This window comes from Stenella coeruleoalba, assembly GCF_951394435.1.
Source record: "Stenella coeruleoalba genome assembly, chromosome: 4".
NCBI classification, from domain to species: Eukaryota; Metazoa; Chordata; class Mammalia; order Artiodactyla; family Delphinidae; genus Stenella; species Stenella coeruleoalba.
Window position 1 is genome coordinate 122,886,217 of NC_137149.1, and position 14,543 is coordinate 122,900,759.

General features: G+C 46.4%; 1 protein-coding gene across 4 annotated transcripts in view; it reads left to right on the forward strand.

Moving 5' to 3' along the window:
• Positions 1 to 3,236: 3,236 nt before the first annotated feature.
• The window catches only part of NR3C2 (nuclear receptor subfamily 3 group C member 2), a 377,271-nt gene continuing 365,964 nt past the window's right edge, over positions 3,237 to 14,543 (forward strand). The window contains exons 1-2 of one of the 4 annotated variants that reach the window (XM_079920738.1): positions 3,237 to 3,402; positions 12,535 to 14,290. In XM_079920738.1, the coding sequence (XP_079776864.1) occupies positions 3,366 to 3,402; positions 12,535 to 14,290 (1,793 nt within the window). In that variant the 5' untranslated portion in view covers positions 3,237 to 3,365. The other 3 variants (XM_079920741.1, XM_079920740.1, XM_079920739.1) reach the window with 3 other exon arrangements.

A 14,543-nucleotide genomic window follows, 5' to 3' on the forward strand; every position in this document is an offset into this window, starting at 1 on the left:
CATTTTATGTGGATACCTTTTTGCCTGCCTTTGATGCATTGTTAACATTTTACGTCACAAGAAAATATCTTTTTTGTTTTTGCTTTCAGAGCTAAACATTTAAATCCTGAAGCATTTTGTTTCTTTGCAATCATCTTTGTTAGAATTTTTTAAAAAAGTGTTGATCAGAATGTTGTCTTAGTTGTTACTGACAGCTGTTAAAATGCTGCTAAAAATATAGCACCAACTACTGAAAAGATAACTGCTCCTGTGAAGTCCTAATGAGAAATTCTAAATGAGTTTTTCATCAAGTTCGACAAAGACTCTTATTTCCCACACCTGACCCACTGGATTGTTTCACTTTTCCGCGGTTGTTATTGCACATAATATCAGAGAAACAGCCTTGATGCATAATTCTAATGAGCCCACAAACCATGCAGTTATTTATGTAAGATTAGCACAGTTATTTAAAGGTGATGAATTTCCTGCACTAAACCAAGAAAAAGGGAAGGAAAGAATAATTGCAAATATCTTTATTTTTATTAAAATACACTGCTCTGAGTTCCTACCCCTCCCCCCTTTTCAACTACTGTACATTATTTCTAAATTTAGAACATCAGTGTAGGCACAGTGAAATCTGATTTGCTTCTAATAATATGGCATACTAATTGTGATGCATGTGCTGTTTGGTGCTCTGTCATCTCAAAATCTGGTCATAGAAATGTATGAGGTTTGTGTGTTTTCTGTTTAAAATGACTACAAATGAAATTAAGGTAGACAGATGAATAAATAGTTTGGTAAACAAATATGGAAATTAATGAGTAAGCAGAGCTAATAAAATATTCCAAGTAGTCCAGAAAATTGAATTTGGTCTATTTTGGATATTAACTAAAACTCTGATATGTTTTGTATTTCTCTTCTGGTCCACAATTCCTTATTTGCTTGCAATGTTTATAAACTGTAACATGTGTGTTTTGCAATAAACAAAGAAGTTCTATCTTATATTATTCTCCTATTCATCTTTGCTCTCCAACACCCCCCTCCTTTCTCTCTCTGACTCTCTCTTTCTCAACTCTTTCCAACAGCTGGTAACAGACAGGAAAAAAAAAAAAAAAAAAAGCTTAGCTTTTTAGAAAGAAAAAAAAAGTGCCAGCATGACTAGGCTTATTAATGAAGTTAACTATGACCAAATGCTTAGTCTTTAACTTCTTAAAATTATTGAATACAATTAAATTATATGATACTTAATGGGCTTTACTTTCCTTATCAGTAAATAAAGATATAAAGGAGTGGTATTTAATACATTTCAAAATATATTCAATTTGGGGGGGTTGCTTAAAATCTCTCGGCTTAAACAACTCCATGCCTTTTATTTCTCCCCCAGTGTCAGCTGTTTGAAGAAGTGGGATTTGGATCAGAGAACTAAGGGGTGGTTCTGCTAAAGCTGAAATAAAGAGCAAGGGAGGATTTTTTCCAACACAAACTTAGATGATATTAAGCTTTGTATCTGAAGTTATATAATAGAGGATGTGACGTCACACATGTAAATTGCAAACGCAGAGCCCTGCACTTTATGGTAGCAAACCTCAGGGAGTTTGACACTAATGGGATGAGGGAGGGAGGTGTCCTGAGGTACAGCGACTGTGCAAGGAGGGTGAACAATTGTCAAAAGGGACAGATCTTATGCTGCTTCAAGCTTTGAGACTATTTGGCAGATGTAAATAGTCTCCAACGATTTGGAGATGAAATTAAGGTCCATTTCTGTGCTTTTCCTTTCTTAATTTTTATTTTTCTTAAAAACACATTTCTACCCTTTTGCAAAGAAAAAAATACATCTAAAAGGATGAAAAGAACAAAGTTTGTTAAGAGCTTAAAAAACAGCAAATAATGACATTTCTAGGCGTACATTTTTAAAGTTGATAGGGCTCTTTATTAATGAGCATTGGAACGAAGAATATTCTGAACAACCAGGAAAAACCTGCATCTCCATCTTTGATGGAGTCTCTCAGAGACACTACTTGTGGGGTGATTCCCAGCAAAACCAGTGCCACCTTTTCTTCAGATGAGGGAGCCACAGATCTTATCTTGGAGCTGTTTTCCTTTTAGGGTGGCACAAGACCACCTCTTGCAGCCAGCAAAAGTAAATGAAGAGAAGATGGAAACTTTATCGTTCAAAAGTTTGGGCAAATACCCAAATACTCAGATTTCCAAAAATAAAGTTTTGCCTGTTAGTAATGGCAAGATCCCCTAACATCTCTGTCAAAGGATAAGAGAAACTGATATACATGGGCATATGGACCTCCCCATGAGCTATTTTGGTGTGAAAAAGTTTCAAAAGAATATATATAAATGCTTAAAAACTCAATCTTAGTTTTATAATACGAAACTGTTTTAAAGCATGGAAGATTAAAATTTGAAATTGGACAAGAGAAAAACGCAAGAAGAAATCTTCTAGATTTCTAAAATATTGCAGTTATAACCCCGCTTTACAACAGAGTCTGATCCCTGACAAGATGTTTGTAATAGAAATTACTGATTAAAATAGTGATGGAGTACCTAGGTAAAAAAAGTTTAAGGACAATCGTTTTGTAAAGGGGAAAAGAATAATCAAATGCCTAATTTATCGATTTTGTAAACTGAATTTACATTACAAAAGTTACCTTAAAGGAGGGTTCTTTTCCCCTAACATTTCATTATGAAAAATTTCAAACATACAAAAAAACCACCAGCTAGATTCTACTACTAATATTGTACCATATACATGCTTTAATCACATAACTGTTCATCCTTCTGTCCATTATATCAATCCATCAGCGTCAATCCGTCCTATTTTTGATGCAGTTCAAAATTCAGTTTTTGCAGTCAATACACTTTTACATGGTGGTGCTTTTTAAAGTTCATTGAATATTTATTGTTAATTTTTTAAATGTATCATTTAATTATTGTTTTCTTGATTTCACCTAAAACATAATACTTTAAGAACTTCACCTTCCCTACCCATAAGGAAACAGGCAAAATGTTCTTTTGCTACAGGCCAGATGCCACCTTGAGCCATGCAAGAATAGGGTAGTGCCAGCACTGTGTGGGTGACGACGCAATGGACAGCTCGGGACTCGGACAGTGGGATTCTGGTTGAAGAGACGTAGTGATTGTGTTAGCAGTGCAGCTCCGTGTTTAACACAGTGGGAAGGGATTAACAACTTTCACAGCTATTTAGGAAGAAAACGGGAAAGAACCCAGCAAAGGGCAGGGGGAAGGGGTCAATAAAGCCTGTAGGAAAAGGAGTGTGTAGCCGGGAAAGGGGCGTATGTTGTCAGTTCCTGGGGTTTAATTGAGTCCTAAAGGACCAGAAGCAGGGGAGCCTGGAAGTGGTAGTGATATTCACAATGCATGCCCCCGCCCACCCCAAATCTTCTGCTAAGGGTAAGTGTAACGGTGAGGTAGAAGAGTCTGGGGCGGAAGCGTATTTCTCCCACACGTGAGTGCTCGTGAACACGAACACACACACGCACACATTTGCTCTCATGAGGGTGATCTGTGTGGCGCGGGGGGGGCGGGGTGGGGGGTGGAGGACGTGGGACTTCTGGAGACTCCGGAGCCAGGAGGCACAGGCGGCTCCTCAGGGCAGCCGGAGCTGGAGAATCCCGGGACCGCGGGTCACAGCTCCATCCTCCGCCCCCCGCCGCGCTCCCTTGAGCCGCCCGCCGCCCTCTCGGCTCGGTCGCCCCCCTTTCACTTTCGCGTTTGCGTAGGTGTCTGCCAGGGCGGCGGGAGGGCTCGGGGGCGCGCGGGGCGGCGCGGGGGCGCGCGCGGCGCTCGGCGAGCAGAGAGTGGAGGGGTCCTGGCGCTCGGCCCCTTCCTCCGCTCGCTCGGCCGAGCGGGCGACGGCGGCGTCCGAGTCGCTGTCAGAGCGAGGGGACCGGTGGCGCCCGCCTCTCCTCGCCATTCTCCCCCGCACGCAGACACCCTGTCCTTCCTCGCCGCCCCCCCACGGTGGGGGTGGGGCACAGACGCTGCGAGCCCGAGAGAGGGGAGGGAGAGGAGCAGCCTCGCCCGGTGGGCAGCTGGGGAGCAGGAAAAGAAACTTTTCCCTGCTGCCCCCGGCGCGTGGTCCCTAGCCCGCGTCTCCCCCCGCGGCTGGGAACTGCACCTGAGGCCGGGGCGCGAGGTCAGGGCTGGACTTTGGGGAGCCGTGGGGAGGGGTGTGGGGTGACGTGCATCGGGGTTCCGTTTGCTCTGGGCCTCCTCGCAGCCAGTGGCCAGGGTGGGAGGGCGGCCACGGGAGCCCCCGGCCCCCTTTCCCACCAGCTGGTGGCTGGATGCTTTGCTGCCTCCTCCCGCTGGTGAGGGTGTGACCCGGCGAGGGGGCCGCGGCGCCACGGGCTCCCCCTGCGGCCGCCCCCTTAACACACACACACACACACACACACACACACGTTCAGCCGCCCGAGCTGTCACCGGCCACCCCAGGCCTGGGGAGGGGGCGCGGAGAGCCCGTTGCGGGGCGGCCGGCTTGGGGTCATCCCGCCGGACTTCCCGGCTCCCAGGGCCGCCGCCGTCACCGCCCAGGAGACCCAGCAGCCCCGGGAGAGGGGCCCGCCTGAGGCCCGGCCGCCAGCTGCTGGGGGCGGGCGGGCGCCCGCGTCCCGCTCTGCGCGATTTGGCGCCGCCGCCTCGCCTCCTCCTGCCGGGTAACGACACTACTGCTCTATTGCTCTACCCACCGTCAGTAGGGCGACTGCCGGGATTCTCCTCCTCTCCATCCTTACCGCCGATCTGCTAATATTGGACTTGCTGGTGGCGGCAATAGCGGCGGCGGCGGGAGTTGGTTGCCCCCACCCACCCCTCGCGCCCCAGCCTCCCCACCATGTCCTAGAAAAGGTGAGTGCGGCGACAGTCACTTTGCGCTGACAGCGGCGGGAGGGGGCCCGGGGAGCACAGGGCTGCCCCAGGGAAGGCATGGTCCGCGCAGAGGGCGCGGGTTGGCGAACCGAGGTGGGTTGCGGTCAGGAGATGAGGTGCCCGCCGGGCCGCCTCCGGGCGCGGGTGCTGGGCGGCGGGCGAGCAATCGCGGCGGCTCTCCCTGCAAGATTCTAACCTAGATTCTGCAAGAAGCTGAGATCCAGGGCAAGACCGGCCCTCCGTAAAGGAGGTAAAAACTTAGTAAAAGAGACACGTCCATTCCTTTAATAATGAATAATTCGGCGGCGCAGGCGGAGCCGCTGTCTCCTCTCGTGCGCGGGCGCTAGGTTCGGGACTCCCTTCGCTCCTGCCGGCCGCCCGCGCTCGGCCCCGGGTGCGATCGATGCCCGGCTGCTCGTTTGGCCAGGAGAGCGCGCATGACCTCGGGCCCCGCGGGAAAGTTGGGACACTTGCGGGGACTCCCGGCTGCTGGTGCGCAGGGGGCCGCTCAGCGCGGGGGACTGTTGAGCACCAGAGTCGGGGGTTGGGACCAGCTCTCTTGCGCCGCCGCCGTCTCTCCCGCAGCCAGGGAGTTTTGTACCTGGAGCGGCGGAGAGTTCGAGTTTTCCTGGGTTCTGGGTCTGAATCCTGAAGCTTAATTAACTGTAAGGAGAGGAGGGGCCTTTGAGCACAGGGCTAACTCCCTCCCCCCTTCCGAGTTTGGCTGGTGCGGGGCAAGGGTGAGGTGGGAGGCTGCACAGCTGCCGCCGCCGGGCTGCGGGTCGCCAAGGGCCGGGGGACCAGATTTAGGTGTGTACGTCACTGGTGCTGACTCTGGGCCAGCCGGGAATCTAAAACGGAGCCTCATACGCGGAGCCTCAAAGTCCTTAGAAATCAAAGTTAAGAAGCCCATCCTTTCGCTTAGTAGCTTCAGCGTTTGGGTGGGCGGGAGGAGAATCGAGGTGGAGGCGATTGGAGGGAAACCGAAATTTCTTCTTGCAGACACTTGATCCTTAGAAAACAGTTTGTTTCCTTCCCCACTCCCGTTTGTTTCTCCCAATTATGTGCACCACCCCCCCCCCCCATTATAAAGAAGTGACTCTCCTCGATGGTAAGCTTTCTTTCAAACTGAACTAGTGGAAAAATCCAATACGAAAGTAATAAACACAGCAACAAAATTATAAGGGAGGAGTGCAGCAGCTCTAGACCCTGGCACTTTTTCGGGGGTGCGGGAGGTGGGAGAGAAGCTGTGTTTAAAGGGTTTTGGCTGCAGTGAAATCACTCGCTTTTCCGGCACGGTTAAAACAAGGAAATTCAAATCGAGTGGGAACGTGATCCTCTTGCTCGCTGGCTGCGGACGCTGCGGCTTCTCGGCTGAGAGGTAACTCGGCAGACAGACGGGAGGGGCGGGGAGCGGAACCTCGGGGGTCTGAAGAAGCCCACTGAGAGTCCTCCCCTGAGCGCGGACGCGGTGGGCGGCGCCTGGGCCAAGGCTGCCGCTCACCTGGAGCTGCAGGTGGAGAGCGACAGGGGACGGCACCTTGACTGGCTTTCGGAAAAACCGACTTCTTCCGCGTCACCAGACTTTTCACGTCTTTCCAGACATCCTGGGTTTAACCAGGAGGAGAGCCAGGTGGGCGTGAGCAACTTTGGGGCAGTCAAGCGATGGGGGCGGGGGGCCGCGGGTGGAGGGTACCTAGTGGCGTAGCCGCTGCCCTGCACCCCAAGCGGCCACCGCTTCTGCGGCTTTAAGGGAGCTGCCGAGTCCAGGCTGTGTCGCAGCAACTTTGTATCAGTCATGTCGCCCTCCTGGTGACTGACAGCCGGAATTGCCCAATGAGAAGCCAGCCTGACCCGTGCAGCGTGGAGACTCGCTTCCCTCCGGGCCAATGGGAAGGGCCCAGGGAGGCGGGATAGCAACCTGAACTTTTTATCTGGACATGTGACCGGCTTTTAAAAGGGCCGGCCCTGGAGCTGGCCCACTCCCCCTCCGGGCTTTCGCCCGCCCTCTCGAGCTCTCTCCCTCCCTACTTCGCCCGCCCTGGCCCTACCCGTGCCCCTCCTCTCCGCCCCTCCGCGCCCGGGGTGTCATTGGACTGGGAAGACGTAAGCCAACTTCAGGCCGCTCGGAGGAAACGCGTGCAGTCACCTGGGTGCAAGAGCGTTGCTGCCTCGGACTCTCCCGCTGCAGGGAGAGCGGCACTCGCTGGCCTGGATGTTGTTGGATTTAGGGGGGCTCCGCAGCAGGAGTGTCGTGGCGTTGGCAAGCGCTGCAACAGGTAGACGCCGTGAGACGGACCCTGGCCGAGGCAGGTGTGTACGGGTGCGCGGCTGGGCGCCGCTTGCCCGGGTCGGCGTGCGGCCGCGGCGCGGGAGCGTGCACTTTGCAGGGAGAAGTGGCTGCGTAATCCGGAGGCAGTCAGTAGGGTGCCGTGTGCTTGTTGTTTTGTTTTGGTTTTCCACTTTTTCTCCCCTTTGACCGCCAGAGGACTATTTTGGGAAAGTTTGGCCACTTTGGATAAATGCCCTCTAACGAGCAGCTTTCAGCCGGCTTTGGCAGTGGGAGGTCTACCACCCTTCCCTGTACCCAAAGATGAATTTCGGATCGTTTTCCTTGTACAGTTTTTAAAGGACGTTTGAATAATATTTCTTTCCTCTATCAATTGCGGAAGCACCCAAATCTCAGCCGGAGGTGTAGCGGTAAAAGGGCAGTTGAAGGAGATAACAGATCCTGATAGATCCTGTATGAAAGGGGCTCTGGAAATTCGTGCATTTCCCGTTCCTTAGTATTCGCGAAACTCCTGAAAGAGATTATGCTTTCTGTGGCATCAGTTGGAATTCTAAAGGCATCCAAAAAGGAATGAGGCTTCTTTTGGTGGCATCAGTACCCTGCTACTGAATTTAGGTGCACAGCTTTTCCTAATGCATTTTAAAAGGCCAGGTTTAAATCTTAATGGTTTATGGCACCAACAGTTTTAACTATTTATTATAACAAGTTTTCAAGTAGGAAAACTTGATAGCAGACAAGTTTTTGAAACCACTTAATTTCAAATGCAGTAATTGGTCTTTAACATTTGAATTGCCATTTCTCTAAGTGCTGTTATTGATCTTATTTACATAGTAATGATAACAGCGTTCTCCGTCTGGGAAGTTCTGGGAAGTATTAATTTTATATCTGACTTCATAGCACGCTATCATGGAAATGCTTGAGAGAAGTTTTTAAAAATAATCTGAAGGGGAGTTTTTTCCTTTAAGGGAGAAATAGTTTAGTTCGGGGCTTTTAGAAAGATCAGGTGGCTCAGTGAATTAGGTGAGTGAATAGAAATCAGATGTGTTCAGTTCTAACTGGTTCTCCGGCTCCCTTAGGTGACCTTGGGCTGATTTCTATCATTTACCTCATCTGTAAAAAAGAGGAACCTAGTAATAGTTATGCAGGGGGGAAGACAGCAAAATAGTTACGAACAGTGAACTTTTACAACTATGCAACTGGTGCAAATTATGAAATTCTTAAGGTTCTGTCTTTAAGATGTCATTATAGTCAAATAACTATAGAAAATGATGCATTTGAAGGGAACTATGTTTGGGGGGTAGTAAAAGTGAAAGTGTTTTCAGATAAAATATAAATTCGCAAGATTCCTTGTTAATACTCCTGAAAAAAAACTACTTCCTTGTAGAAAACAGCAATTTAACACAGTCTGTAAAATATAAAATTTTAAAGTCAGGTTTTTCCTTTGCAAAATAGTGTTTAAGAGCATATATATGACTTAAGGTAGAACTATCAGTGCTTTTCCTTACTTTCCTTATGTGAAAGTTCCTTTATTTTTTTTGGGTGGGGGGAGGCCGTTTGCATGAAAATTAAGGGGTCCTCATTGTTTTTGTCTTTGTCCCAAGGGAGTCTCTGTTAACAGTTTCCATTTGTAAGGGAGACAAATCTGATTTTATATAAGCTAGATTTGTATACTGGTATCTGTTTCGTCTTATACTTTAGTAACAAAACTTTCCCTTTACCATCTGGATATTAAGTTCTATGAGGATCATATTCATCAACTAATATTTTGAGTATTCACTAGTAAGTTCAGGAAATTCTGCTCCAGCCATGGTCCTTATGCCGGTTTTAAAAAGACAGCCTGGATTTCCTGGACACTGTAGGAAATAATTACCTAAACTGATCCATTTGTTTTACAGAGAAGACCAATTAAGATAATCGGGAGAATTCAGCATAAAATACTTCAATAATCATATTCTTTTAAAAACCCAGTCTTTAAAAATATTTGCAATGGAAGCATGCTGATGTCCTCCATTGTTTTGTGTTTGTTGCCAGCCTTTACTCTGTTTTCTTTGTTGAGAGGTGCATTAGGTTGGTAGATGAGAATACCTTAAACAAAGCTAATGTAATAGATTTCAGCAAAACCTTTTGCAAATTCTCTAATGATAGCCCTGTCAATAATGTGGTGAAATGCAGGCTGGTTTATGTTATTGTCAAGAGAGTTCAAGGCTAGCCAGACAGGACTTGGAAAGTTATGATCACCTGCATGATGTTAGCTGACAAGGTGCTTCCTTGTAGATTGCTTTAAGATGGTTCTTGCCCGTCAGCTGTTGTAGAGATTCTCTTCAAATCTTCACATAGCCTTACGTATCCGTGGCTCCTGCTTGGAGGCAGAGTGGTGAAAAGTGTCCCTCAGCCTGCTAGTAGGTGTTCTGTGAAAAAAAGGTGCAGTAACCAAATTATTTAGAGGACTCTGGATTAAAAAGGAAACAGATTTCTGTACCGTGGAACTTCCCTGGAGTTTTAGCATGCAAATTTCCACTGTGAAACTTCAGAAAAGGCAGTGAGTGATCATGCTTTCCAAAAGACAATTTGGAGGATGAATTTTTGGGGAGGGGTCTGGATGAGGATGGCCCTTCAGACCCAGGGCAGATGGTTCTCTTGCCTGGGGGGCAAGGAGTGACACTGTAGGTGTGGGAGTGAGGAGGGGTGAGCCTGTGGAGACCTTTGGTGGGGGTGCCAAGGCAAGGGTGACTTCTGGGCATGTGGGTAGAGGGTGGTGCAGTTCACCAAGACAGAGAATGTGGGTTTAGGGACGGGGTTGGGGGTGGGGGAATGATGCACAGGTGTTCAATTTTGAACAGGAGTAGACATGTTTCTTGTGGTGTTTAATGAACTTGGACCTGAAACATCTATATGTTAGATATACATCTGTTCAAGTTTGCTATGGGGAAGACAGAATATTCTCAGGTAGAAGTAGAAGCAGGGCATAATATTTACTGGTATTTTCAACCCATGGCTACTATTAAATGGTTTTTCAGTAAGGTAGAAAAGGCCAGTATTAGCTGTTTTGGTCCCATTTCACTATATATATATATTTTTCTTTTTTCAACTTTCACTTAGCTTTCATCCACATTAATTTTTTCAGCTGGAATTACTAGATGACCTCCTCAAACTTCGTAATTTGACTTATTTTCCACTGTTTTGTGATTTGATTTGTGATTAGGAATTTATAGAAAAATGTTCTTTAAGTAAAAGCACACTGCATGATTGGGAGATTTTAATGTCCACAAGTTACTGAGTATTGATTATGTTATAATAGTTTAACTTTCTTAAATTTGCATTATGCTGTCGTCTTGGGATGCAGTGGTAAAATTGATAAAGTTTCTGCCTTCTGGGAACTTAAAGTCTAGTGTAGAGTACAGAAAAGTAAGAGGTAATTATGATACTTGGACAATTTGGGCATTAAATTTTGTCAGTGAGCCCTGCAATATCTCATGCCAGTTTATTTAGTAGAGTCATTATATTATTTTTCCATGATAATTAATATAATTTCTGGAGCAAAAAAGCATCCTAGTCTCTTTTTAATGAGGGGAACATAGGGCAGAAGGAGATTGTGAGTGGCAAAAGTTGGTGGGGAGAGGACTGAGAGGCCTAAAGTAATATTTGTATTCAGAACTGCAGAAGCTGCATCTTGTAGATCAGGACCTTTATTTGGGTCAGAGAATGTTTACACACCTGAAAGGATTTTTAAAATGCATACTTGAAGATTTTAATTGTTTTATGCATGGAAATGCACAAATCAAGTTTTATTGAGAGTGAGTTAATTTTCTTTGAGATATGTTTCTTTAGAGGGGTGGTTCTCAAACGAGGGGTGATTTTGCACCCACCAGCCCCAGAGACATTTGTCAAGGTCTGGAGGCAGTCTGGGCTGTCACAACGGGGGAGGAGGAATGCTACTGGCATCTAGTGGGTAGGGGTCAGGGAGACTGCTGGACATCTTATGATGCGTAAGACAGATCTCAACAAAGAATTATCAGGTCCCAAATAGGGCCAAGGTTGAGATAGCTTGGTGTAGACACCTGGGATCAAATTCCAGCTCTGCTGTGTGGCCCCTGCCTCAGTTTCCCCAGTTGTATCATTTGGGATAATACTTTTGCCAGTCTTGTAGGGTTGTTTATAAGGGTAAATAAGTTAATATATGTGAAAGGCTTGTAATATGGCATTGAATGATACAGTGTGTAAGAATTATATAAATATAGCCTATTATCATTATTCTACCTATGAAATAAATTTATAGAGAGAGCCAGTGAGTAAGATGGTATATGTAAAACAATCCTGTGGGCTCCCTGAGGACGGGGACTGGGCCTGTTTTGTTTATCACTGTAGATTCAGTGACTACTTGTAGGCCCAGGATGTAGCACATACTGGGTAAATATTTGTTGAATGAATGAACACATAAATTGTCAGGGCCCATCTCAAACTTCCTCCATTAACTGTTGAGACTGAAACTGGCTGTCTGTTGGGAGTCGTTTTAGCAGAAGTACCACTAGGTCAGACTGCATGTCAGAGTCCTTGCCAGGATTGAAATACAGACTAGAGTCCTGATATTCTTAAGTTGTCCTACAGCCTCTCTGTTATCGACCAGCTTAATTAATCAGGATATGTGACTCTTCACATAATAGAGTTGATATTAAATTATCTTCGTCACTAATCCATTTTAAGAAAATCTTATTGTTTTAAAAGTAATTCTTAAGTTATTTTGCCTGTGATCATTCACTTGATGACTTTATATTGGGAAATGGTAACATTAATTGCATTTCCTCGTTGTTTTTAATAAAGCCACGTATTAGATATGGAAAGCAGCTTCTGTATGCTGGAAAGACTCCAAAGGCTTGGAGTTAGAAGATTTAGTTTTAAACCTGACTTTGTCACTTATTATGCCTTTGACCTTGGGCGAGTTGCCCTCTTCACTAAGCCCTCAGTTTCCTCCTTGCCTGCCTCATGAGTCCCCAGGATTACTTTGCATATTAAATAAGTTAACATTTGTAAATACTCTTTGCAAACTCTAAAGGCTGTATTATAGCAAAGATGATTTATTGGTAAATATTCTTTGCAACCTCTAAAGGCTGTGTTATAGCAAAGACGTTACTTTTATTTCCATGCAAAATAGTTTTATTGCTTCTTATATTCTGACTTCCAAATTATAGTCAAGACTGTTGTATCAGCACCTAAGAAGGTAATAATTTTAATATAACTAGAAGTATTGCTTATATTAAGTAGAATACGTATTTAGAGATCATTCCATGCAATTTCAGAATGTCTTTTAGAGTAATCTTGCTATCAAGAACTCTAATTCGGTTTTTTAATATAAATTTATTTGTTAGCTATGGAAACCAAAGGCTACCACAGTCTCCCTGAAGGTCTAGATATGGAAAGACGGTGGGGTCAAGCTTCTCAGGCTGCGGAGCATTCTTCCTCGGGACCTACAGAGCGGACCGATGAGAATAACTACATGGAGGTCGTCAACATAAGCTGTGTTTCCGGTGCTATTCCAAACAACAGTACTCAAGGAAGCAGCAAAGAAAAACAGGAACTACTCCCTTGCCTTCAGCAAGACAATAATCGGTCTGGGATTTTACCATCTGATATTAAAACCGAGCTGGAATCTAAGGAACTTTCGGCAACCGTGGCTGAGTCCATGGGCTTATACATGGATTCTGTAAGAGAGGCCGACTATGCCTATGATCAGCAGAACCCACAAGGAAGCGCGAGTCCAGCAAAGATCTATCCACACGTCGAACAGATGGTGAAATTTTACAAAGAAAATGGCCACCGTCCCTCCACTCTGGGGAACGTGAGCAGGCCCTTGAGGTCCTTCATGGCTGACTCGGGGAGCTCCGAGAACGGCGGGGTCATGCGCACCATGGTGAAGAGCCCCATCCTGGGTCACGAGAAGAGCCCCTCTGTTTGCAGCCCTCTGAATATGTCATCTTCGGGCTGCAGCCCTGCCGGCATCAGCTGTGTGTCCTCCACCTCGGCTAGCTTTGGCAGTTTCGCAGTGCACAGCCCCATCGCCCAGGGCACTCCTCTGCCGTGCTCCCCTAATGTGGAGAATCGGGGTTCCAGGTCACACAGCCCAGCCCACGCCAGCAACGTGGGCTCTCCTCTCTCCAGTCCGTTGAGTAGCATGAAATCCCCCATTTCCAGCCCCCCGAGTCACTGCAGTGTAAAATCGCCAGTCTCCAGTCCTAATAACGTCCTCCTGCGATCCTGTGTATCCAGCCCGGCAAATATCAACAACTCAAGGTGCTCTGTTTCCAGCCCTTCCAACACAAATAACAGATCCACACTGTCCAGCCCCACTGCTAGTACCGTGGGATCTATCTGTAGCCCGGGAAGCAACGCCTTCAGCTACACTGCTTCGGGCACCCCGGCTGGATCCAGTGCAGCCCGGGATGCGGTTCCTAGTCCAGACACACACGAGAAAGGTGCTCATGAGCTTCCCTTTCCTAAGACTGAGGAGGCAGAGAGTGCAGTCTCCAACGGTGTGACTGGCCAGCTTAACATCATCCAGTACATAAAGCCGGAGCCAGATGGAGCTTTTAGCAGCTCGTGTCTAGGAGGAAATAGCAAAATAAATTCTGATTCCCCATTCTCAGTACCAATAAAACAAGAATCAACCAAGCATTCGTGTTCGGGCACCTCTTTTAAAGGGAATCCAGCCGTCAACCCCTTTCCATTCATGGATGGCTCATATTTTTCCTTCATGGATGATAAAGACTATTATTCTCTATCAGGAATTTTAGGACCACCTGTGCCCGGCTTCGATGGTAACTGTGAAGGCAGTGGCTTCCCAATGGGGATAAAACAAGAACCGGATGATGGGAGCTATTACCCGGAGGCCAGCATCCCTTCATCTGCCATTGTTGGTGTGAATTCAGGTGGACAGTCCTTTCACTACAGGATTGGTGCTCAAGGTACAATATCTTTATCACGATCAGCTAGAGACCAATCTTTCCAACACTTGAGCTCCTTTCCTCCCATCAATACTTTAGTGGAGTCGTGGAAATCACACGGTGACCTGTCATCTAGAAGTGATGGATATCCGGTCCTAGAGTACATTCCAGAAAATGTATCAAGGTAAGTGGGACTTTTTTTCCTGTTTTGAAAATGGCTTTATAAAATGCTGAAGGTTAGCACTATCTTTACTGTTAAGAAATTTAAACACGTTTGATTTTTGTTTTCAGCATGGTCATTTAGCGCTTCTCCCTTCGCTTGTTGGTATGTTACTACTTTTTTGAAATAGAGAAACCAAAAATTTTGTGAATCTCTTAGAAAATATTTGTGTTGATTTTGAAGGAGTGTATTTAGGTGTTTTTCCCCCTCTGCATTG